The 24,946-nt window shown below is 45.0% G+C and overlaps 1 protein-coding gene across 3 annotated transcripts; it reads left to right on the forward strand.

The window, feature by feature from the left end:
• The first annotated feature begins 1,157 nt into the window (after nucleotides 1–1,157).
• CAPG (capping actin protein, gelsolin like) lies at nucleotides 1,158–23,995 on the forward strand. 3 transcript variants are annotated; one of them, XM_081171805.1, is made up of 10 exons: nucleotides 1,158–1,320; nucleotides 5,012–5,045; nucleotides 7,497–7,669; nucleotides 8,358–8,512; nucleotides 10,736–10,903; nucleotides 14,359–14,508; nucleotides 15,341–15,433; nucleotides 15,974–16,106; nucleotides 16,413–16,501; nucleotides 23,824–23,995. In XM_081171805.1, the coding sequence occupies exons 2-10, from the start codon at nucleotides 5,023–5,025 to the stop codon at nucleotides 23,887–23,889; spliced, it is 1,050 nt and encodes a 349-aa protein (XP_081027931.1). In that variant the 5' UTR covers nucleotides 1,158–1,320; nucleotides 5,012–5,022; the 3' UTR covers nucleotides 23,890–23,995. The 3 variants fall into 3 exon arrangements, with proteins under 3 accessions (XP_081027931.1, XP_081027930.1, XP_081027929.1); XM_081171804.1 differs by lacking the exon at nucleotides 1,158–1,320 and adding an exon at nucleotides 1,361–1,499; XM_081171803.1 differs by lacking the exon at nucleotides 1,158–1,320 and adding an exon at nucleotides 2,196–2,283.
• Nucleotides 23,996–24,946: the final 951 nt, after the last annotated feature.

The raw sequence follows: 24,946 nt of genomic DNA on the forward strand, positions 1-24,946 counted from the left end.
TAAGGGGATGCAGGTGGTGCTGTGGGTTAAACCACAGAGCCTAGGGCTTGCTGATCAGAAGGTCGGCGGTACGAATCCCCGCGATGGGGTGAGCTCCCGTTGCTCGGTCCCTGCTCCTGCCAACCTAGCAGTTCGAAAGCACACCAGTGCAAGTAGATAAATAGGTACCGCTCCAGTGGGAAGGTAAATGGCATTTCCGTGTGCTGCTCTGGTTCGCCAGAAGCGGCTTAGTCATGCTGGCCACATGACCCGGAAGCTGTATGCCGGTTCCCTCGGCCAATAAAGTGAGATGAGCGCGCAACCCCAGAGTCGGCCACGACTGGACCTAATGGTCAGGGGTCCCTTTACCTTTACCTTTATCCAACTAACACCTACTCAGAGCAAATCCACTGAAACTAATAGGCCTAAGTTAGTAGCGTCCGCCAATTTTAATAGATCTACCCAGAGTATGAAATGGTTTGGATACTACCCATTATTTTAGCTTTGGGCAGCAAAATAGTTTGAACCAGCCCTGGGCAGCAAATGCTGATGTGGTGTTGAGCCCAGAAAATAAGAGACACAACAAAACACGTAAGTCAATACCTTCTGTGGGCTCAGTTCTTGTTACTGGACCTCTAGTTTATTGTGTGAGCAGGAACTACTGAAACATAAGTCAACTTTCCCGAGGTGATGAATGAGTCCTGGTGGCGTCTTTGGCCAGGCTCTCTCATGGACATAGACGGGATTGGGGGGGGCAGCCAAAGTTGTTGAGTTTTTCCTGGGAAATCACAGGTAAAAATAAATAGGACATTGTGGGGAGCAGGTTTCTGCTGGGGGGGGGGACACAGAACCTCAGATTATTGAGTACTTTCATTTTTTAAATAATATTTTCAATAAAATATTCCCCCTCTTGGCTATGTCCACGGGCTCTCTGTAAATATTTTCATGTTATCTACGGTGGGGCTCGGCTCGGAATATAGGTGTGCCAAAAACCAACAACCCTGGAATGTGATGACGCTTAAAGAGGAGACCTGAAACGCGAGCCGATTGGGTTTCCGCTCTTGGCTTTGCGAGGGAGAAGTGTCTCATTTCCCGGCATAAAAATTGCAGGATGTTTGTAACTGTTCCACTTTGGTGGCCTGATTAAAGAGGCGACCCCCAGTCTCTGCCCGAGCAAACAACAAGGCTTTGCGGCTGGACATTGTTCGAGGTGCCCTTGACCACTGTCCGCGGCTGCCCTATGGCAAAGTGATGCTGGCAGGGTCAAAGGGCATCAGCAAAGCAAGTGAAGCCCGAGGACGCAGGACAGGAAGAGCAGAATGGTGGCAGATCACAAGTGAAGTGAGTCACTCATCTCCTCGCCCGCATTTTCCCCCCCTTTCCCCTGCAGCCACGAAAGAAGTGAGGCAATGAAACGCTTCAATAGACAGGAAAGTCCCCGCCCAGGAAATCTAACATTACATCCCCTCTTCTGAAAAGTTTTGCTTTAGCAGAGGCTGCCGGGGAGTGGACCCGTCTTGGTGAGTGGATGCAAACGTCTTCTCCTGCGCCGTGCAGATGTTTAAAACTTAAGCTAGGGCTGGAAGGCTGCTTGTGCCGGGGTGGCTGTGGAAAAGATTAGGCTTGCAGGCAAAGATATTTGCAAACAGCCCGGCTGAATTTGCACAAGCAGTTCCTGGCCACTTTGTTCTGTCTCTCAACACCTTGCACATCCCTCCGCAAGAATCCTGGGAACAGTTGCCTGTCAAGCATTCTTGGAATTGTACCTCTGGGGGGAGTAAACTACAGTTCCCAGGATTCATTGCAGGGGGTGCACTTTAAATGTTTGGTGCGTCCAACGCCTCCCTCCTTCAGCAAATCTCCAGTCAATATTCTGAGGGGAAAGGGGTGTGTGTGTGTGTCTAGGGTGGGGCAAATGAATTCACAAGCCACCCTGCAACTCCTTCCAGTTGTAGTCAATCATTCCTCCCTCCTTTAAGCTTTCTAAAAAAGAGTAGCTAATGGGACCATCACAAAAAAGGGGGCTGCCCACCCCTGTCATTTCTCTGCCCCGGTAATTCAAGTACTAGCATAACCTCCATCTGTATTTCCATTTTTGTGGCTGGCTGATTCATCACAGCTTCCCCGTTTTCAGAAAAGATCGAAACAAGTGGGGACCTGCAACAATTTGCAGTATATCCCCAGTTCCAAGCAGTAGCTTGGAACAAGAGGAGCCTCTTAGCCCATTGCAGATGGGATCAAGTGGGACGAGTTTTCTTCGTTCCTATTCCTTGAGGCCTTTCCCGGCTGCATTAAAAGGATCAGGTAGGAGATGAAGAGAAAGAGTTTTGCCCTAATGTGCCAGCCTCCAGAGACCCTTCCCCTATTAGATGTGAAGAGGATCTTTGCCTGAATACAATGCGCAGAGCATGAGATCTGCCCCTGATCTAGGCGTCTGTTCCAGCTGAGAGCTTTCTTGCTTTAAAATAAGTAAGTAAGTAAGTAAGTAAGTAAGTAAGTAAGTAAGTAAGTAAATGGGGAAGTTAGCCTCAACTGGCCCAACTGCCCTTCCCCATTGCAACAGATTGGCATTACACACACACACACACACACACACACACACACACACAGCCATCAGAAGCTATCAATGTGGCAATGGGTGGCATGTGACTTAAGAATACTTTTCCGAGCTTAAAGTGCATTACAAAACCCAAGGCTGGCTGCTTGAGTCATTTCCAGGACTTAGGAAGATGAGCCCTGCTGAATTAGATCAAGGTCTTTTTGGCCCAGAGTCTTGCCTTCGACGGCAACCAGTCAAATGCTTCAAGGAAATTCTAAGGGTAGCATGAAGATCACCCCCCCCAATAGAGTGCAAAAATGCTCCCCTTGACCTTGACCTTTAGCCATTGTAGCCAGTGATCACAAACAAACCTGGCCACTGTCATCCACCTCCAGGCTAGACTACTGCAGTGCACCCTATGTGGGGCTGCCCCTTAGCTTGACCCAGAAGCTGCACCTCGTGCAAAATTGCGTGTTCTGACTGCTCATTGGGGCAGAATATTGCAGCACTGCTGAAAGCACGCTGGCAGCCAATTTCTTGCTGGGCTAAGTTCAAGGTGCTAATAGTGGTACTCAAAGCCTCATACAACTCAGAAGCAGGATTCCTAAAATGTCACCCCCTGTGTACCCAACTGATCACTGTGCTCTGCAGGAGAGAAGGCCACCTCAGATACCATCATATCAGGAAGCCTGCTCTGTATGATATAGTTATGGGACCATTTAGTGTGGTGAAACCCACCCTTCAGAACTCCCTCTTATTATATCACAGACAGGGCCATGTTTGTCTTTTTGGTGCCTTTTGGACCTACCTTTTCCAACCAGTGGAGATTTATTATCCCAGCTTTTTTCTTCATCGGGCTAGGAACTGTATTTATATATATGTTTTTATTGTGGATGGGGGGGTTAATTGTTGAATCGCTTTGGGGTGTTTCATGGGAAGCGATTCATGAACGAATGATGAATTACCGTATTTTTCGCTCTATAAGACGCACCAGACCACAAGACGCACCTAGTTTTTGGAGGAGGAAAACAAGAAAAAAATATTCTGAATCTCAGAAGCCAGAACAGCAAGAGGGATCGCTGTGCAGTGAAAGCAGCAATCCCTCTTGCTGTTCTGGCTTCTGGGATAGCTGCGCAGCCTGCATTCGCTCCATAAGACGCACACACATTTCCCCTTACTTTTTAGGAGGGAAAAAGTGAGTCTTACAGAGCGAAAAATACGGTAATTAATTGAAGTAAACCAATACTCCGGGAAGTTGTCTAATCCCCATCTGAAAGCCCTCTGAACCAGTGTCCCTCGCTACTCTCCGTAAATTTATTTGCCAGCAATGTCTCTATATCAGTAGCCAAGTATTCCATGCTGCACAGAATATTTTACATAACGGAGGAAGGAAGGAAGATCAAGAAAGAGACTCGACCAAGGATGAGGAACCTGGGATGTTCCAGTTGTATCATCAGCATCAAACTGGATTTCTTACCAGGTCTTCACTAATAGGTCCCAATTACAATAATATAAAGCTACAATATTGTAACAAACAGAAATTTTATATATATATATATATATATATATATATATATATATATATATATATATATCTATATATCAGTTAGGGGTGTGGGTGGCGCTGTGGTTTAAACCACAGAGCCCTAGGGCTTGCCGATCAGAAGGTCAGTGATTCAAATCCCCGTGATGGGGTGAGCTCCCGTTGCTCGGTCCCTGCTCCTGCCAACCTAGCAGTACGAAAGCACGTCAAAGTGCAAGTAGATAAATAGGTACCGCTCTGGCGGGAAGGTAAACGGCATTTCTGTGCGCTGCTCTGGTTCGCCAGAAGCGTCTTAGTCATGCTGGCCACATGACCTGGAAGCTGTACGCCGGCTCCCTCGGCCAATAAAACAAGATGAGCGCAGCAACCCCAGAGTTGTCCGAGACTGGACCTAATGGTCAGGGGTCCCTTTACCTTTACCTATAATATCAGTTGAAGCAATTCGCAACCAGTTTACACTCACACATATCTATTAGGTGTCAAAGGCCAGTGTGAGAGCTGTATCTCCAGAAATTGACAAAGGCTGTATAGTGAAGGTACCAGACACAACTATGTAGGTAGGGAATTCCACAGCTAAGGGGCTGCCACAAGGAAGGCCCTGTCCCAGGTTGGGCATTCCTGAGCTTTCAAGGGCAAATGAACTATGAGAAGGTACCCCCTGATGATCTTAACATGCAAGAGGGAATGTAGAGAAGGATGTGGGGTCTTCCCCCCCCCGATATTTGATACACATCTTAAGTGCCCCCAAACACCCAAAGAGACATGTGATCCAAAATCAAAAATTGCTTAACCGCACCACTGATTCAACAGTCAACCTTCACCATTCTCCTTGACAAGCATGCACTTCTCACTGAGCTATGTCCCCTCTGTCTCAATCAGGGTGATAGCAATCTGTGGATGGACTGCTCTGTTCCAAGCGTGATAACCCTGAAATGTTTCTTTCTCTGTAGATCCTGGAACCATGTACACAGCAATCCCCAAAAGGTAATGAACTTTTTTCACTGCCCATCCAACAATATGTTCCAGACAGGCTCCCTGGAACTGTGTTTTATTTAATGTAAAATCGGCTAGTTTAAATGCCTTTTTAAAATAATAATAATATTAAAAAGCTTGTTTACTATGTAGGGCACTCCCAGACTGTTGCTGTTTTCGGGTGGGATGGAATCACGAACTGGGTAAATTTAAGTTGCACATTTATAATTGGTTGGGAGGTCTTGCGCAACAAACCCACTCCTCCGAAATACTGGACTTTTTGCAATAAGGAAAATGATGTGGAAATGCCCTGGAAAGTGTGGAATGTTTGACACAACGTCATCTAACCTCCCTGCAAACAAATCAGAAGAAATACTAATTAAATCTTCCTGCAGACAAATTGGGATGAATGTTCAATAAACAGGTTGTCAGGAAGCGCCCATAGTTTGTTCCTCAGTGGAAGGTTCCCCAGTTTGAGGTTCAGAAGGTAATTGGCTCTACTACCACTGTGCTACCATTTTGCATCTGACTCCAGCTCAAGGACCTTGAGATGCTAATTAAACACTTGCGATCTCGATCACACACAGTCTGTAGTCCGCTGGCAGTAGGAGTACAATATGGGCATGTCTTTAAGTTAACATCTTACATTAAAAACCTGACAGTACCAAACTATCGAAGGCTTTTCACCAAAGCCAGACTAAACGTCTTTCCTTCTGCAGTGTTGGATGGCAGGTTGAGAGGAGTTCCCTACCAGGACAGACTTTGCTCGTGTGCTCAAGACATCGATTCCATAAAACATATTTTGTTGCACTGTGCAAAATATGAGCAAGCCAGGGCTGAACTGATACTACCCTTGCTGGTACCTTTCCCGGGAAAATCAGAGACTCACTATGTCAGGTTCCTATTGGAAGACCGGACAAATGCTAGAACATTAGCAGTGGCAAAGTTTTTATCGGTGGTTGCAAGAACCACTGATCCCTATTATTCTGAAGAAAATGCTTGTTTAACTTGGAGGTAGGCTGTATGAATTGTGTACTGCTTTGTAACGATTTGTTGGGTCTCTGGACCATAATAAAGATTGCTGTTGTTGTTGTAATTAAACAAACAACAAATTAGATCCCAACATGCATCGTGTAAACAGTCTAGTTTCCCTCTTTCCTCCCTCATCCTCTCTCCTCACCTGGATTCACCTTGTATCTCAAGGGCTTAGAAATGGTGCTTCTCCAGACCTGTGATTCAGCTACATTAGTAAAGAAAAAGTGTTTTAAATGCTTTCTAACACTGTGACACCTGATGGAGCTGTGGAGTTCTGTCTTTCTCCAACCTGATTTCCCATTAGGAGGTTTTACTGAAACGTTTTTGGGGTTTTTTAATGTGTCTTGATCCAGCCATGGTTTGACTCCAGCTCTCATCTGGTATCAGAGTTACTTGAACAATGCAGTTGGAGTCCAGAGAGAAAAGAAACTGATGATACTTTATTGGGTAAACAACAAAAAAGCAGTAAATAAGATGGGAAGAAATAAACAGAGATTTCTTGCCTTATTTACAGGCCTTGTTCAGAGTAGGGCTAGACATTCCTCAGCACATACTCCCTCAGAACTACACAGACAGAGCACAAATGACCTCAGCAAGGATCATGCCATTCTGACTAGTTGCAAGGCAACATTTCCTCCATCACCCCCTGGTCGGCTGACTGTCAACAGAATTATTTCCCCCCCAATTTTTTTAAATTCATTTTATAACACAAATAAACATCACAAACAGAAAAACAAACAATACAAACAAATTCTTGTCTTATCCTTATTTTTTCTAAACATTGTTAGGTGGGCTTCCCCAAGCCCCCACTATGTGATTTTAATTTTACCTCATCTTTAGCAGTTTACATATATCATAATTTCTATCCATTTTTTTAAATCACGCTTACTTTAACCATAAAAATCTTCACATTTTATCACTTACAAATAATACACTATCTTCTACTTCTAACCCTACAGCCTATATCCACTTCCAACGCTATTCTAAGATTTAAATATTAACATTTCTTTCAAATATTCCTTAGATTTCTTTCAATCTTCTTCCACCGTCTCTTCTCTCTGGTCTCGGAGTCTCCCAGTCAGTTCGGCAAGTTCGATATAGTCCATCATCTTCATCTGCCAGACTGTCAACAGAATTAACCCTTAAGTGACAAACTGAATAATCTCTGCTGTTTTACTTTCAACGTCATCTGTCCCAGCTATCATGGTCAATGATTAAGAATGATGGGTAGTTGTAGTCCAACAACATCTGGAGGAGCACAAGTTCCCCAATGCTGATCCATCCCTTTTCATCTTGTCCTCTTTGAAGTCTCTCTTTCTTTTCACTTCTACTTCTCTACTTGCATCTTACTGCCTGTTCCTTTGGTCTCATCCTATCCTGGCCCTTCTGTCTTGCAATCCATTGCTTTCTTCCTTTTTTGCATGGCAGTGGCTCGCCCTTCGATGCTTCAGTAAAGGAGCCGGGCCTCCACATCTGGCGAGTGGAGAAGATGAAGCCTGTGTCGGTACCAGAAGAGATGAAAGGCATCTTCTATTCTGGGGATTCTTACCTGGTTCTTCACAATGGACCTGATGAGCAGTCCAGTGTGCACATCTGGATTGGTAAGCAGCAAGGCTTGGCAGAGATGAGACGAATTATCCATATGCAGAACCCATCTGTGGGCTGATTCAGTAGGAAAGCAGCCTCCATCTGCACTTTCTCTTGAGCCAAATATTAAAACATGAGGAAGTGACACACATCAGGATATGAAAAAAGTGATCTTATAGGGTTGCCATATTTCAAGATCGCCCAAAAAGTTGCTGAGCTGTTTTTTTGTTTTGTTTTGTTTTTGGCAACACTAGAGCTTAAGACACTTTGACATGTGTGACACAGGTTGTACCTATTGGAGTTTAGGGAAAACTCTCTTCCATGTTATTATTATTATTATTGGGCAGTGTCCAACCAACATGTCCTGTCGGCACAAGGATTTATGCTTGTGTAACAGGACTTTTTCCACCTCCCCCTGTGTGGACCCCAAGTCTTTCTTAGTTCTCAATGAGCTGTTGCCTCCCCCTTGGGGTTTTTCAAATGCTCCTTGTGAACTTCTGCAGTCCTGAAGGTTTATCTGAGCATGCTCATGCTACCCTCTTGTTTTCCAGTGGCCCTATTTTGGTCTCATTTCTGTCAGTGCTCAACATCCAAGTTTGCTATTTGAGGGAGTGGTATACATGATAATTATCCTGGGAATATCCATCAGAAGTGGAGCTGGAACAATTCCTATCAAATAACTGCTCTTTCCCTGTCACCCAGGCCAGAACTCCTCCCGAGATGAGCAGGGAGCCTGTGCTCTGCTCTCCACCAACCTCAACTTCTTCCTGAAAGAAAAACCTATCCAGTACCGGGAGGTGCAGGGCAATGAGTCCGACATTTTCATGGAGTACTTCCCCCACGGCATCAAATACCAGGTAAGGCAGGCCCGACCTAACCAGTTTTTCAGGTTGCTGCTTCGATCACCTGGGAGCACCGTTGCCAATCGTGAGCACAGTCACCTTATGAAAGAAAGCTTAGGCAACAAATCACGTGCTCCTTTGTTCCACATTTATCTGCCTGGGCCAGATAATCATCATCATCATCATCATCATCATCATCATCATCTTTATACCCCACCCTTCCCAGTTCAGAAAACCAGGCTCAGGGTGGCTAACAACAAATTTAAAACACTTAATTGATGCAACCAAAAACAGCATAAAATACTGTAAGGTAAAGGTAAAGGGATCCTTGACCATTAGGTCCAGTCGTGACCGACTCTGAGGTTGCGGCGCTCATCTTGCTTTACTGGCCGAGGGAGCCGGCGTACAGCATGACTAAGCCACTTCTGGCGAACCAGAGCAGCACACGGAAACACCGTTTACCTTCCCGTCGGAGCGGTACCTATTTATCTACTTGCACTTTGATGTGCTTTCAGACTGCTAGGTTGGCAGGAGCAGGGACCAAGCAATGGGAGCTCTCCCCGTCGCGGGGATTCGAACCACCGACCTTCTGATCGGCAAGTCCTAGGCTCTGTGGTTTAACCCACAGCGCCACCCACGTCCCTATAAAATACAGTATAAAATGTGAATAACAATAAATTCAGAATTCAAAAATCAATTTAGGGGGGAAATCCATCCAATAAACATTAGGTGATCACCAGGGCTAGCTATCTAAATTAGTCCTATTTGGGCCAGCAAGGAGACCAGGGGAGAATTAGCTGTGGGATCCCAGAGCGGGTAATCTTCATAAAAAGGGGAGGGGGAGGGAAGGAATGGGAATAAAAGATCAGACTAAGTTCAGATTGAAAGCCAGGCATATGAGAAGCAGTAATTCAGTCTAACCTACCTCCCAGGGATGTTGTGAGGATGAAATGAGGAGGGTAAGAAACCCACATCTGCCACCTTGACATCTTTGGAGGGCAGGCAGATTATAAAGATGCTCAAGAGAAACAGAAAAGTTTGGGTGTGCGCAGTGCTTTTCTTCCAGGGGGGGAAATGTGCCAGTACTGCATAGCCTTGAGTGCCCCCCGGGGGGAGCACTGGGTGTGCGAAATCAAAATAAGTAAATAACGAATTTCACAAACACCGCACAAACTCATATGACAAAGCTTACAATGGCAAACCTTAAAAGCAAGCAGCTTCTTGTGTCTCTACAGCAGCCTTTTGCCACCCTGGCACCATCCAGATGTTTCAGACTACAACTCCCTACACTAGCTGGGGCTGATGGGAGTTGTAGTCCTGTTATGTACCGAGTTGAATAGGATCCAAAAGGCAGCAGTCTGATTGGTCCTAGAACAATGCAGCAGTATGATTGGTCCGCAGGAGCCACCCAATCCAGCTCCAGGTAGAAGTGAATCCGCAACCTGATTGGCCTACAGGAGAATCCCAGAATTAGCCAATCACGTGCGGCCCATTGTGTAAATAATGTATATTAAGCAGATATTTTGGGGGAACATTCATTCCTCACTACTATGAGCTGAATAAAGAGCATGAAATCCACACTCGACTCAGAGCATATTTCAAGTCCAAACACCTGGAGGGGTCCAAGAGGGCAAAGGCTGCTCTCGAGCAATGTTTCCCAACCTTGGGTCTTCAGCTGTTTTTCAGACTACAATTCCCATTGTCCTTGACTACCGGTCTTGCTAGCTAGGGATGATGGGAGTTGTAGTCCAAAAACAGCTGAAGACCCAGCATTGGGAAACACTTCTCTAGAAGAAATGACAAACAACCAATGCATTTTGACCAGGAACTGGTCTTCTTCTGTGGTCTAGTAATATCACAAAAACCACAACGTACAAAACTATGGAAAGCAGTACCCTTATTCTAGCCAAATCTGCCAAATTCAGGGCAGATGGGATAGTGTAACAGCAGTGCCACCTGTAAACGACTCAGAAATTGCCTCTTTAAAAAGGCTAGAATGTGTCATTAGATAATTTGGAATTTAAAAGATATAAAATAGCGTGGTGTGGTGGTTAGAGTGTTGGACCTTGTAGACCAGGGTTTGGATCCCTGCTTACTCCCTGGGTGACCTCAGGCCAGTCACTGCCTCTTGCAAGGTAAACAGCTTATCTCAAGGAACTTATCCCCTTCACCACCCCAAACTCCAGCATCCTCCTGCTTCCTTGTAGACCTCAAACCTCTTTTGTCTGTGCTTCGCAGGAAGGAGGTGTGGAATCTGCCTTTAACAGAACCCAGACCAGCCAGCAAGCCAGTCCTATTCGCAAACTCTACCAGGTGAAGGGGAAAAAGAACATCCGGGCCACTGAAAAAGAACTGAGCTGGGCTAGTTTTAACACCGGCGACTGCTTCATCCTGGATCTAGGAGAGGTGAGCTTGAAAAGAGGAGGAGGGGAAGCCTTTCTCGACCTGTGTCCCCTATTTATAATTGCTGTGTTGTTTTTAATGTGTGGTTTTGGTGGGGGTTTTTGCATACCTCGGGTTAATTCGTTCCGGAAGTCGTTCTTAACCTGAAGGGTTCTTAACCCGCAACACGCATTCCCTACATAGGCCTCCCATGGCCCTGGAAGCAGATTACGTTCGTATCCTGGGGCAAAGTTTGCAACCCTGAGCACCGACTATGAATTGATTTTAGAATGAGTTGATTTTAGAATGCATTTCAATTAATTGATTGTGATTTTATGTAAATGGTGTTACTTTTATTGTCGTTAGCCGCTCTGAGCCCGGCTTCGGCTGGGGAGGGCGGGATATAAATATTATTATTATTATTATTATTATTATTATTATTATTATTATTATTATTACTTGCCCAGTTCATAATCGAAGCGTTCATAAGTAGGACACTTCATAACCCGAGGTACCACTGTATTTTAATTACAAACTGTCAGGGAACTGCCATCGGAGGAACAGGTGGGGAAAGGGCTCAGGGAGGCTGGGAGGGACTCAGCAGCCAAAGCAGGAACCAGCAGGGAAAGAGGTGGAACTCGGAGGGAAAGCGAGCAAGAGGGAGGGCTCAGGGACACGTCCAGCGAGAACAGTGGGGAGGTGTCTGAAGCTCCCATAGGGAGACCCACTCCTCGCCGGAAGCTGTCACGCCGTGAGTCCAGAAGACGTGTTTCCGTTAAGGAGCTTTTATGCTGGAAACGATTCCGAAAGCAACCACTGTCGGAATCTGCAAGTGCAGACATGTCTGAGGAGCTCTGTCACAGACAGAGGTTTGTGGATTGGCACACACTCTGAGGGACCACGATTTTACGCACAAGCAGCTCATCATCAAATGTTAAAACATTTATGTTTTAACATTTTTATGGGGTGTGAGTGTTAAATACGGTTGCTTATCTTTTAATGTTTGCTCCATTTGTTTTTCGCACACAAACCACTATTTTGGCATTTCAGTGGCAAATAAATTAAATAATGTTAAGAGCGTAAGAGGAGCCAGCTGGATCAGGCCAAGCGCCCATCTAGTCCAGCAACCTGTTCTCACAACCAGATGCCCCTGGCAAAGCCACAAGGTGGACCGGAGTGAAAGAACAATCTCTCCTGCTGCAGTTTCCAGCAACTGGTTTTCAGAAAGTAATAGTAATAGTGCCACTGTATTCTGCTCTGGTCAGACCTCACCTGGAGTACTGTGTCCAGTTCTGGGCACCACAATTCAAGAAGGACACTGACAAACTGGAACGTGTCCAGAGGAGGGCAACCAAAATGGTCAAAGGCCTGGAAACGATGCCTCATGAGGAACGGCTAAGGGAGCTGGGCATGTTTAGCCTGGAGAAGAGGAGGTTAAGGGGTGATATGATAGCCATGTTCAAATACTGTATATAAAAGGATGTCACATAGAGGAGGGAGAAAGGTTGTTTTCTGCTGCTCCAGAGAAGCGGACACGGAGCAATGGATCCAAACTACAAGAAAGAAGATTCCACCTAAACATTAGGAAGAACTTCCTGACAGTAAGAGCTGTTTGACAGTGGAATTTACTGCCAAGGAGTGTGGTGGAGTCTCCTTCTTTGGAGGTCTTTAAGCAGAGGCTTGACAACCATATGTCAGGAGTGCTCTGATGGTGTTTCCTGCTTGGCAGGGGGTTGGACTCGATGGCCCTTGTGATCTCTTCCAACTCTATGATTCTATGATTCTATGATTCTATGAAACACTATTGCCTCCATCATGGACAATGTTGATGGTGCTGTAGGGAAGAGAGGGGGAACATACAAGTTTGGAATATGGGCTAGCATGTTCTGCTAATGCCCTGTGAATAGGGATGGAAGGAGGCAGCTCTTTGCACCCCAGTTCTGTGTTCATCAATGTCAGCCCTCTTTCCACTGCAATTCAGCCTCCCCTAGGACCTACATAGTTTGTCTAGCTATTTGCTATACAGTGGTGCCTCGGGTTACAGACGCTTCAGGTTACAGACTCCGCTAACCCAGAAATAGTACTTCGGGTTAAGAACTTTGCTTCAGGATGAGAACATTAATCGCACGGTGGCGGTAGGAGGCCCCATTAGCTAAAGTGGCACCTCAGGTTAAGAACAGTTTCAGGTTAAGAACGGACCTCAAACTTAACCCGAGGTATCACTGTATCTGAAACTGATGCAATTAATTGCATAATCAATTTGAGTAGAAGGGAAGCATCAAAGACGATGCAGAAAACAATGTATTTATTTATGTTTACAAACTAAGAAAAGAATAGCATATGCTCCTACTCATTTGGGTCATTTTCATCACTGACCCCTGACAAAAATGAGAATTGCAGCAAGTCTCGCTCCTGTTTCCATTTCCAACAGAATTCTCAAACATCCCTAGTTGGGAGAGTGCACAATTACGAACATTGGGCGGAAAGAAATGTGCTCCTTTGTGTAGGATCACAGTGGGTGTTCTGGATGTCCATTAAGAGTCTGGGTATAATCTTCGACACCTCACTTTCCATGGAGGCGCAGATTGCAGCTATAACAAAGGCGGCATTTTTTCACCTCTGCCAAGCTAAGCAGTTGGCTCCTTACCTCTCTTGCCCTGACCTAGCCACTGTGATCCACGCGACGGTCACCTCCAGACTGGATTATTGTAACTCGCTCTATGTGGGGCTGCCCTTGAGACTGACCCAGAAACTCCAGCAGGTACAGAATGCCACGGCGAGACTCTTTACCGGATCCTCGCTGCGAGATCACATTCACCCAGTGCTATACCAGCTGCACTGGCTCCTGGTGGAGTACAGGATCAGGTTTAAGGTGCTGGTTTTAACCTTTAAAGTCCTATATGGCCTAGGACCCTCGTACCTATGGGACCACCTCTCCTGGTATGTCCCACGGAGGACCTTATGGTCTTCAAACAAAAACATCTTGGAGGTCCTGGGCCACAGAGAGGTTAGGCTGGCCTGAACCAGAGCCAGAGCCAGGGCTTTTTTGGCTGTGGCCCTGATCTGGTGGAATGCTCTGTCACAAGAGACTAGGGCCCTGCGGGACTTGACATCTTTCCTCAGGGCCTGCAAGACAGAGCTGTTCCACCAGGCCTTTGGCCAGGGCACAGCCTGACCCCCTTTGGTAATTCTTCACCCCCTTTGGTAATTCTTCACAGAACTCTAGCCCAATGGTTGCCATCAATTTGATTTGAACTGATTTTATAATGAATTGATTTTAGAATGCTGTATTATTTTACTGTTGTTAGCCGCTCTGAGCCCGGCTTTGGCTGGGGAGGGCGGGATAAAAAAAAAATTATTTATTTATGTATGTATGTATGTATGTATGTATGTATGTGTGTGTGTGGGGTGGACGTGGGGCAAGGTGTTCTGGCCGCACATGGATTGAGAAGGTTTCTCCTCTTGGCCTCTTCTTTCAGAACATCTTCACTTGGTGTGGCAGCAAATCCAACATCCTAGAGCGCAACAAAGCCCGGGATTTAGCAACGGCAATTCGGGATAGCGAGAGGAAGGGGAAAGCCAAAGTGGAGATAATTGCAGATGGCGAAGAGCCGGCTGAGATGATAGCGGTAAGTTCCTTGCAAGAGAGGCAAACGTTTTGGGGAAGCTGTGGGTTGGTGTCTAGGAAGCAGATGGGCATTGACTAAGTTCTCGGCATCAAGCTGGAGCTAGGACCTGTTTTGGTTTGGTGGGACATAAAAGCCCCTGCCAGAGGAGGGTCTGAGATATGAGCCGTGTTTTGGCTTCTTAATTTCATACTGAAAGGATCAAGGAAGTGGTCTCCCAATAGGGCGCACCAAACAGGTATTGAGGTACCCTAAGAGTCTATTGAACACCTCATTACTGCAACATCTGGCAGTGACTTTCATGTGTGAACAAAGGAGATAAGAAGCTGCTTTGTCTGTCCACCCAGCTCAATATTGTCTACTTTGGCTGGTAGCATCTTTCCAACATCTGAAGCAGAGCAGGGCCTTTCTTATTATCTGCTATTTCATGGGTGGGGAGCTGGTGGCCCTCCAGATATGTTTGGTTTACAACTCTCATCATTCCTACTCATTGGCAATGCTTTGTTGGGGCTGATGGGAGTTAGATCCTTTACAAACAACAACACTAGAGATGCACTGGATTAGACCCAAACCTTCTGTGTGCAAACAATGTTCTCCCCAACTTTAGGAAGCTGCCTTATACTAGATCAGCCCATTGGTCCATCTAGTTTAGTACTGTCTCCAGGATCCCACCCCTCCTTCTCTCCTGCTAGGGATTGAACAGAAGACCACCTCTCTGCCACTGCGACTCATCCTTTCATAATTGTCAAGCAAAGCACAGAGGTGGGGTTCTGAGCCCAGAAATGAAACGTCTGGAAGCTGGGTGTCAGCATTACCTGCCGCTGTCTTTTTCTAGGTCCTGGGTCCTAAACCAGCTCTGAAAGAGGGCAGTCCAGAGGAAGATGTCATGGCTGATCGGAAAAATGCAATTGCCGCTGTGCTTTATAAGGTAACAACCTGTTAGGCAGCTGTCAGCAGCTCCTGGCTAGTTGCCCAGGAAAGTATAAAGACAAGAGAAAGTTTCTTACTGTCCTTTTTTATTTCAAACTTTACAGAGAGAGGCTATAGAACCCAGCCTCTTGGATAATGGCGTTGTCCCAAGTGAATCTCTACCTTCCCGTCTCTCCCACTTCCTCATTCGTCATTCTCATCATCTCCTCTATGTGTGCTGCTATGTGCCTTCTGTCTTTGAGCTCTTTGCTCTCCTACTTTTAAGGCTCACTGGGTTCTGGGAGACGGAGGGTCTGGAATGCTTTCTAATGACAACGTGTCAGTCCGCTGATGCTCTGGCTATCCCATTACTTCCCAGCTGCCATTTTGTATCTAGCTTCACCACCATTCCAGCTGCCATTGGGCACTTGGCTCTGTTTGGTGGATCCTAGGGTTCCAGTAATAAACAAAGTAGGTCCAACCATCTCGAAGTCTTGCCGCACATGGATGGTCTCATGTCAACGAAGGCACTTCCTCTTCTTTTCTTCTCATCTCCCAGGTATCGGACATGACGGGGAAAATGAGCCTGACTAAGGTCTCGGAGTCCAGTCCATTCCATCAGGACCAGCTCATCACAGATGATTGTTTCATCCTGGACAACGGGCTATGTGGGAAAATCTACGTTTGGAAAGGTGAGACACGCAACACACTGCTATGAGAACAGCCTCAACACTTGGTGTTGGGACTCTGTGAGTCGGAAAGGGGTCTCCTAACAATTCTCAACACCCTTAACAAACCACAGTTCCTAGAAGTCTTTGGAGGAAGCCATGATGGTTTAATGACAGATGGTTCAGATTTAGGAGGAGGTTTTCTTTCTTCACGAATATTAGTCCCCCCCATCCTTCCCAGTAAACACCAGCTCTTCTCTGCTTGCTCAGCTTTAGACATGCTCTCTCTCAGCTTATCTGACCTGTCCTTTTCCATCTTTCCTCAAACAGGCCTCCGAGCAAATGAGCAAGAACAACAGGCAGCCCTGAAGGTAGCTGAGGACTTCATCACTCAGATGAAGTATCCCCTGAACACACAGGTATGCAAGCAGAGGCTGTGCAGCCTTATCAAAGTTTCCAGAAGGCTCTACTAAATGAAGGAAATATCCCCAAACTTAGGCAATGAATGGCAATTTCATTGCCATTTACTCTGATTCCAGTGCGCTCCCACCACGGGTATTTGAGGCCATGCACACATGACGTTAGCCACAACCCACATCTGTCCTGTAGTTTATTGAGGAATGCTGCTGCTGGATGCATTCCCCCTCAAACCACCTTCTATCTGATTTGAAAACGAAAGCCGCCGTTAAGCTTGAGGTGTGCACATTTGAGACAGCTTTTGCACATCTGCAGGCGACATCTTTGTGAATAGGAGCTGCGGGGTGTGTGTGTGCAGGTGTGGGGAAACAAAACATGCAATGTGCTTCAGGTGAAGACCCCCCTTCCCCTCCTCTGGTGTGCAAATACAACTTGAAATGCAGTGGGGTAAAAGAAATCAGCTGCACTTCGAGCCCTTAATGTGTGCATTGCCTTAGGATGACCAAATGAGACCTGGGAATGTTGCAATGTGCTTGATCATTGGTGAAGCTGTTAAAAACTTAAGAGCAGAAAAGATTGGATGTGACACTGTTGCAAGCACCTCCTGTGAAACTTTGCTGAACTATAAAAGGTGCTTTGGGGAACTTTGAGTCTTTGAAGGGACTATTGGATTATCGGATTTATTGAACTGAAATAATTTGGAACTTTAATGGCGGATTACTTCCTTCTTTGTCTTTGAAACCTGGTGGCACTCCCCCTACAGGGCTTTCGGATTATAAAACCCTGGGAATTGACTTTTGTTTTGAATTCCACTTCACTGGTTGTTTATAACTGAATTTGTCTCTCCCATGGAACAATAGACAATCTGACCTTGAACACTGACAGACGTGTAATGAGCGGTGCAGGGAGAACAAGAGCATCTAAAGCTAAGGAATCTAAAGAGGCCAAGGAAAAAGAAAAGGAAAGAAAACCAGCACAATTCGTACAAACAACACTGAGCCAAGGACGCCGATCGTCGGTTCCAGCTGTACTGGTGACTCAAAGGGAGCAAGGGGAAATAACCGAGAAGTCCACTGAGGAAGATATGGCAGCAGGTGGGTCAGATACACTATTAAAACAAATATTGGAGCAATTATCAAGTTTAAACCAGAAGGTGGACGACCAGTCTTTAAAAATAGATAAAGCGACTTCCTCGATTCAAAAATTGACTGATCAAGTTTCCCAGCACACGCAAGCTATAGAGAATTTGCAAGGAGCAACAGCGGAAAATCGGGAATTAGCTGGAGAAGCAATTCAGAAAGTGGGAGTTTTACAAAAAGAAGTTGAAGAAATAAAAGGAGAAGTCAAGCCCCTGCACAAACAGGTGGGTGAACAACAAATTTATCTGTCAATGGTGGAACTGAAAAATCGTGAGAGCAACATCAAATTGAGAGGCATCCCGGAACTCGAGCAAGGAGACCTGATTGGATACTTGACACAGGAATTTTCGAAGTTCTGGGGTTTAAAGGAAGATACAGACTTCAGGATTGTCTCGGCATATAGACTGGGAAGATTGGTAAGGAAAGACAGATCCAGGGACTGTTTGATAATCTTAAGATCAAAGGAAGAGAGAGATAAGATCCTAGGTCTTCACTTTAAAAAAGCAATTGAAATACAAGACAAAAGGGTGGAAATTTACAGAGATATTCCGAGACAGTTGCTGGACCTCAGAGCCACCTATACAGAACTAGCAAAATTGCTGAGATACAACGCAATTCCCTATAGGTGGGAGTTTCCACAAGGATTATCCTTCACCTACAAAGAAAGGAAGGTTAAAATTAGAACACCTGAAGATAACCAAAAGTTCCTTCACGACCACGGAGAAGATCTCCAAAAAGGAGTAGATTGGCTTTCAGCCTCACCAACACCAATACTGCCTGGAGGCGGGCCAACGCCTGCACCCTCGGGACCTGAACAAAAGGAAGGCACCTCATCCTAAGAACATTTTAATTAGAACAGGATGTCTCTGCAGCTACTTAGTTGGAACATAAATGGCGGGAATTCTCCGGAAAAAAGAAGGAGGATATTTCATATCCTAAAAAAAGAACAATTGGATGTAATATGCCTTCAAGAAACACATGTGACTAGGCTCCACAGGAAAGTATTAATCAACAAAAGACTTGGCCAAGAATTCATTTCATCAGACAAAGTCAAAAAAAGAGGCGTTGTAATTTATGCAAAGGAGAACCTGTCACCAAAATTTCTATTTAAAGATGATTATGGAAGAATTCTCGCAATTGAAATTCAAACACAAGGGGAGAAGATTTTGATATTAGGAATCTATGCGCCAAATGATGGAAAATCAGAATTCTACAAGAAGCTGCATGAGACAATGATGGACTATTTGGACTATTCTAACATTGTTGTGATGGGAGATATGAATGGGGTGGTGTCAACAAATATGGACAAATCCCAAAATCAAAACTTAACAACAGACGGCAGACTCCCTAAAACCTTTTTTGAAATGACAGACAATATGGACTTGATTGACATCTGGAGGACAAGGAACCCCTTGGGTAAAGAAGGAACCTTCTTCTCTGAGGCCCATCTGTCATGGACACGAATTGACCAAATTTGGATATCTAGAGGGCTGGCACCGAAAACAAGAAAAGTGGAAATCTGCCCAAAAACCTGCTCCGACCATAATGCCTTGAAAATGGAATTGAGACTTATCCCAACTGGATCCTTCAGATGGAGAATGAATGACACCTTGTTAAGAGATCAGGAGATTGTTAAGAAGGCCCAAAAAACGTTAAAGGACTATTTTGAAATAAATTTGAACACTACGGTGGAGAAAAGAACAATCTGGGACGCAAGTAAAGCTGTAATGAGAGGGTTTCTGATACAACAGAATACAATAAAGAGAAAATTTTGGAATGCAAAAAAGGAAAAAATTTTAGAGAAAATAAGTGAAGGAGAGAAAAAGCTGAGAACTAAACCAAAGTCAAAAGAGGTGCTGAGAGAGATCAAATTCCATCAAGCACAATATTCGAAATTGATCAATCAAGAGATTGAATGGAAAATTAAACAAATGAAGCAGAGATCGTTTGAATCAGCAAACAAATGTGGAAAGTTGTTAGCTTGGCAGTTAAAAAAAAGACAAAAGTTAAATACGGTTACAAACTTGGAGATTCAAGGAAAAATAGTTCAGAAACCAGAAGAAATAAGAAAGTGCTTCCACAGATACTTCAAAGAGCTTTATGCACAGGGGCCTCAGAAAGAATTGGAAATAGACCAATTTTTGAGGACAAATGGACTACCTAAAATAAGTCAAGACAAAAGATCAATTCTTAACAGCAAAATAACTCAACAGGAAATTGAAGGTGCCATCCAAAATATGCAACTTGGCAAATCTCCAGGCCCGGATGGACTCACCTCCAAATACTATAAGACTTTGAAGGACTTCTTGATACAACCGTTGTTGGAGGTTTGTAACCAGATCATGGAGGGGAGGAGGGCACCGGAAACGTGGAAAGAAGCATTCATCACATTGATACCCAAGTCAGAAAAGGAAAAGACCCAGCTTAAGAACTACCGTCCCATCTCACTCCTGAATGTGGATTACAAAATATTTGCAGACATTTTGGCGAATAGACTTAAAAATGTGCTAAATGAAGTAATTCACAAGGACCAAGCAGGCTTTCTCCCTGGTAGACACATGTCTGACAATACTAGGAACATTATTGATATATTGGAGCTGTTGCGAATCAGAAACACAAGGGCGGCTTTAATCTTTATTGATGCGGAGAAAGCATTTGACAACATTTCTTGGATGTTTATGAAGAAAAACTTGAAAGGGATGGGAGTGGGACGGGGGTTTGAAAATGGATTAGAAGCAATCTATTCAGAACAAAAAGCCAAACTGATAGTGAACAATGTGGTATCGGAGGAACTCCAAATTGAAAAAGGGACACGACAGGGGTGCCCTCTATCCCCTCTGTTATTTATTTCTGTTCTGGAGGTATTGCTGAACATGATCAGGGAGGACCAGTTGGTGCAGGGTATAGTGGTCGGAGCGAAACAATACAAACTGAAAGCTTTTGCAGATGACCTAGTCTTGACAGTACAGGAGCCAGAATCTAGCACAAAAAGAGTTCTTGAACTTATCCTGGAGTTTGGTCGGGTGGCGGGATTTAAGCTAAACAAACAAAAAACTAAGGTCTTGGTCAAAAATTTGACACCTATAGAGATAGAGGGGTACCAGAAAGAGACAGAGCTAAGTGTGGTCAAAAAAGTGAAATACCTGGGGGTATCTTTGTCCACCAAAAACTTAAACCTATTCAAAGATAATTATGAAAAATGCTGGTTGGAAATTAAAAAAGACTTGGATATTTGGTCAAGATTGAAACTTACCTTGTCAGGCCGAATCGCAGCTATAAAGATGTGTGTTTTGCCAAAAATGTTATTTTTATTTCAAACCCTTCAGGTCGTGGACAGAATGGAATGTTTTGGAAAATGGCAGAAGGACATCTCTAAGTTTGTCTGGCAGGGCAAAAAGCCCCGAATAAAATTCAAAATACTAACTGACTCAAAAGAAAGAGGGGGGTTTGCCCTGCCGGATTTAAGGTTATACTACGAAGCTGCAGCCTTCTGCTGGTTGAAGGACTGGTTTTTGTTGGAAAACACCGATGTCCTAGATCTGGAAGGGTTTGACAATGTTTATGGTTGGCATGCATACTTGTGGTATGACAAGGCGAAGGTTCACAAACTGTTCAAAAATCATATTGTCAGAAAATCAATTTTTGCCGTCTGGATGAAGTATAAGGACTTATTAGAAAGTAAGACCCCGAGGTGGTTATCACCAGTGGAAGCCAAGATTTCTAAAAAAAGGCCCAATATGGAGGCCTATTGGCCAAAATATTGGGAATTAATAGAGAAAGTTGGAGACAATTGGAAGCTCCAAAGCCTGGACAAATTAAAAAGTAAGGTGCGAGATTGGTTACATTACGCTCAAATTCAAGAGGTAGTTAAAATGGATAAAAAAGTGGGTTTCCAGATGGAGAAATCGAAACTGGAGACGGAGTTACTAGAACCAAGGACTAAGGTACTTTCGAGAATGTATGACTTGCTGCTTAAATGGAATACACAGGATGAGACAGTTAAATCTGCTATGATAAAATGGGCACAGGATGTAGGACACAATATTATGTCTGAGGACTGGGAAAGGTTATGGAACACCGGTATGAAATTCACGGCATGTAGTGCCTTGAAAGAGAATATTATGAAAATGGTATACCGGTGGTACATGACCCCAGTCAAGTTGGCTAAAATATATCATCTGTCTGATAATAAGTGTTGGAAATGCAAGGAGGCAGAAGGGACATTCTTTCACCTCTGGTGGACCTGCCCGAAAGTAAAGGCCTTCTGGGAAATGATACATAATGAGTTGAAAAAGGTATTTAAATATACCTTTCCTAAGAAACCAGAGGCCTTTCTTCTGGGCATGGTGGACCGGAAGGTGCCAAAGAAGGACAGAACCTTGTTTATGTATGCAACTACAGCAGCAAGGATCCTTATTGCAAAGTTCTGGAAGACACCAGATTTACCCACACTGGAGGACTGGCAGACGCAGCTGATGGACTATATGGAGTTGGCAGAAATGACTGGCAGAATTCGAGATCTGAGCGAAGAAACAATGGAGGAGGACTGGAAAAAATTTAAGGACTACTTGCAAAAATACTATAAGTTGTTTGAATGTTAAGATTGTGCACGATTAAGAAACGTTATGCTTCTGCAATTTAGTTAAGTAAATGGTAAAGTAAGTAATGAGGAAAAAACGAGATAAATTAGAAACAAGATATTATGTTTATTAAAAGTGTTAAAACTAAATTACAAACTTTCGAAATTGGTAACATAATAAATTCAAAGACATAATAAGATGTGAAACAAGATAACAAATTGCTGAACTGGCTAGAATAATGAATGCAATGTTGAGAGGATGTGAGGAGGTCCAAAAGAAAGCGAATTGTTGAAGGACGTCGTGAAAGATATTTAACTTTTTCTTCTTTTTCTTCATATATATAAAAAAAAATGTTTCTTGCATGTTGCTATGTAAACTAATCTGTTAACCTATGGAAAGAAACGCAATAAAAAAATTTACAAAAAAAAAAAAACTTAAGAGCAGCCCTGATGGAACAGACCAAATGCCCATCTAGCAAGGGAGCCTGGTTCGCACAGTGCCCAGCCACAGGGGCATAGCTAGCTGCTCTGGCACCTGGAGTGGCGGGGGGCGAGCTGCCCATGGAGGCATCGTGGCCCCCAGTGATCTGCCCAGGCCCCACGCTGCCGTTTCAAGCAGCGCAGGGCTCTGAGCCATCGTGTAACTCGCAGGAGAGACGCGTGGCTCAGGCGGGCTGCAGGCCAGGCCCCGCGGTAAGTGCCACCCCCCATGGTGTGCCATTTTGCCACACACACCCTCAAGGATGACACCCGGGGTGGACCGCAGCGCCCGCACCCACCTGAGGCTGAGCAAAATCATCTGTAATGTAGAGAGAATGGGTATAGTAAGAGTTTTTTCTCATAATATTAGAGGCTACAGAAGAGCCATTGTGGGAAATGCAAATAGTGGCAAGATGCCACAAGTTGGCACTGCTTAGAGCGTTGCAGCTGTCCACTGCAACAAGGTAAGACTGCCAGGGCCAGAGGAGGGAGCCCAGCAGAGGGCAACTTGCCCTGGCCCCCTCAAACCTAGAACCAGCTTGGCCCATTTCTTTGACATTGCTGGGGGGAAAAGGGGAGGGGTTGGAATAAAGCTAATGCTTGTGTACCATTAAAGGTAAAGGGACCCCTGACCATTAGGTCCAGTCATGACTGACTCTGGGGTTGCGGCGCTCATCTCGCTTTATTGGCTGAGGGAGCCGGCGTACAGCTTCTGGGTCATGTGGCCAGCATGACTTGCACTTCTGGCGAACCAGAGCAGCGCACGGAAACGCTGTTTACCTTCCCGCCAGAGCAGTACCTATTTATCTACTTGCACTTTGACGTGCTTTCGAACTGCTAGGTTGGCAGGAGCAGGGACCGAGCAACGGGAGCTCACCCTGTCGTGGGGATTTGAACCGCCGACCTTCTGATTGGCAAGTCCTAGGCTCTGTGGTTTAACCCACAGCGCCACCCGTGTCCCTATGTGTACCATTACACCAGGGCTGTCCAACTTGGTCCCCTCCAGATGTTTTGAACTCCAGCTCCCATCAGCCCCAGCCAGTATGGCCAGTGTTCAGGGATGAAAGAGTGGGAGACCCATAATAGATGGGTGTCCTTTTCTCATGCACCTTTATCTTGTTTCCAGGTGGAAATCTTGCCCCAAGGCCGTGAAAGCCCTCTCTTCAAACAATTTTTCGTAAACTGGAAGTGAAACCGAGTCGACATCGTGAGCTGGAAATATTTGGTGCATGTGCCTTTCATATCCTGTTATCGACCATTATGCCTTATTAAAACGGAGCCACTGTGGCCTAACCTTCTTCTTTGGACTGAAGTTATGTTTTAGCTCATTCACAGCATTCCAGGCACAGAAAAGGGGGAGCGGCTGTTGCTCGGTGGCCGGACACACGCTCTGCATGCAGAACATCCCATGTTCAGTGCCTGGCATCTCTTCTGAAGGAGAAGTGAAAGACCTCCACTTGCCCAAGACCCTGGAGAGCATCTGCTGGTCAGAGTAAATAATATTGGGGCAATGGTCTGACTCTGCTGGGAATGGGGCAAAATTTTATTTCACTTTGCATTTGAGGGTGAATCATTCTAACCCACACTTCCTGAAGCAATGTAGGAACTGAAACATGGCAAGCCTTCAAAAGTTGCCCTTCTCTGAATTTTGCAACGCAGCTGTCCAGACAAATAATGTGTACAAGAATGCATATATAGTCAGGGGGAGTGTATGAGGACAGCATACAAAATGAATGTCGTTGGGGGAAATCGCTTTGCTAAACTGTGCATATTAGGTAAAAAGGCATACAAAAATAGCAGAAATTCACACTAATGTCCTGAGGTTGTTTTACCCCACCCCACCCCCTGCTGCTTTCCAGGAGTGTCAAATGTTTTTTTCATAAAATACCATGAAAACAGGCTTAGATTGCTCCAGAACTGAAATGAAAAATAACCAAAAAACCAAACAAACCCCACAACAGCATGATTTGATATTAATTTTAATTACTGCTGATAAATGTCCAAGGCTCTTTGTGCCCATTTTGTGCCTCTGGCAAGGCCGAACCGGGGTTAGGTGCCCCTATTGCCCATCCAATACAGCGGTACCTCGGGCTAAGAACCTAATTCGTTCTGGAGGTCCGTTCTTAACCTGAAACTGTTTTTAACCTGAGGTACCACTTTAGCTCATGGGGCCTCCCGTTGCCACTGTGCCACCGGAGCACGATTTCTGTTCTCATCCCGAAGCAAAGTTCTTAACCCAAGGTACTATT

This window comes from Podarcis bocagei, assembly GCF_964188305.1.
Source record: "Podarcis bocagei genome assembly, chromosome: 15".
NCBI lineage: Eukaryota > Metazoa > Chordata > Lepidosauria > Squamata > Lacertidae > Podarcis > Podarcis bocagei.

Excerpts from the sequence above, each read along its gene's own strand:
- CAPG (XM_081171803.1), top strand. The coding sequence starts at position 2,211 with ATGGGATCAAGTGGGACGAGTTTTCTTCGTTCCTATTCCTTGAGGCCT. Across the intron at positions 2,284-5,011 it reads GGCTGCATTAAAAGGATCAG|ATCCTGGAACCATGTACACA; the intron begins GTAGGAGATGAA and ends CTTTCTCTGTAG. Across the intron at positions 15,434-15,973 it reads TTGCCGCTGTGCTTTATAAG|GTATCGGACATGACGGGGAA; the intron begins GTAACAACCTGT and ends CTCATCTCCCAG.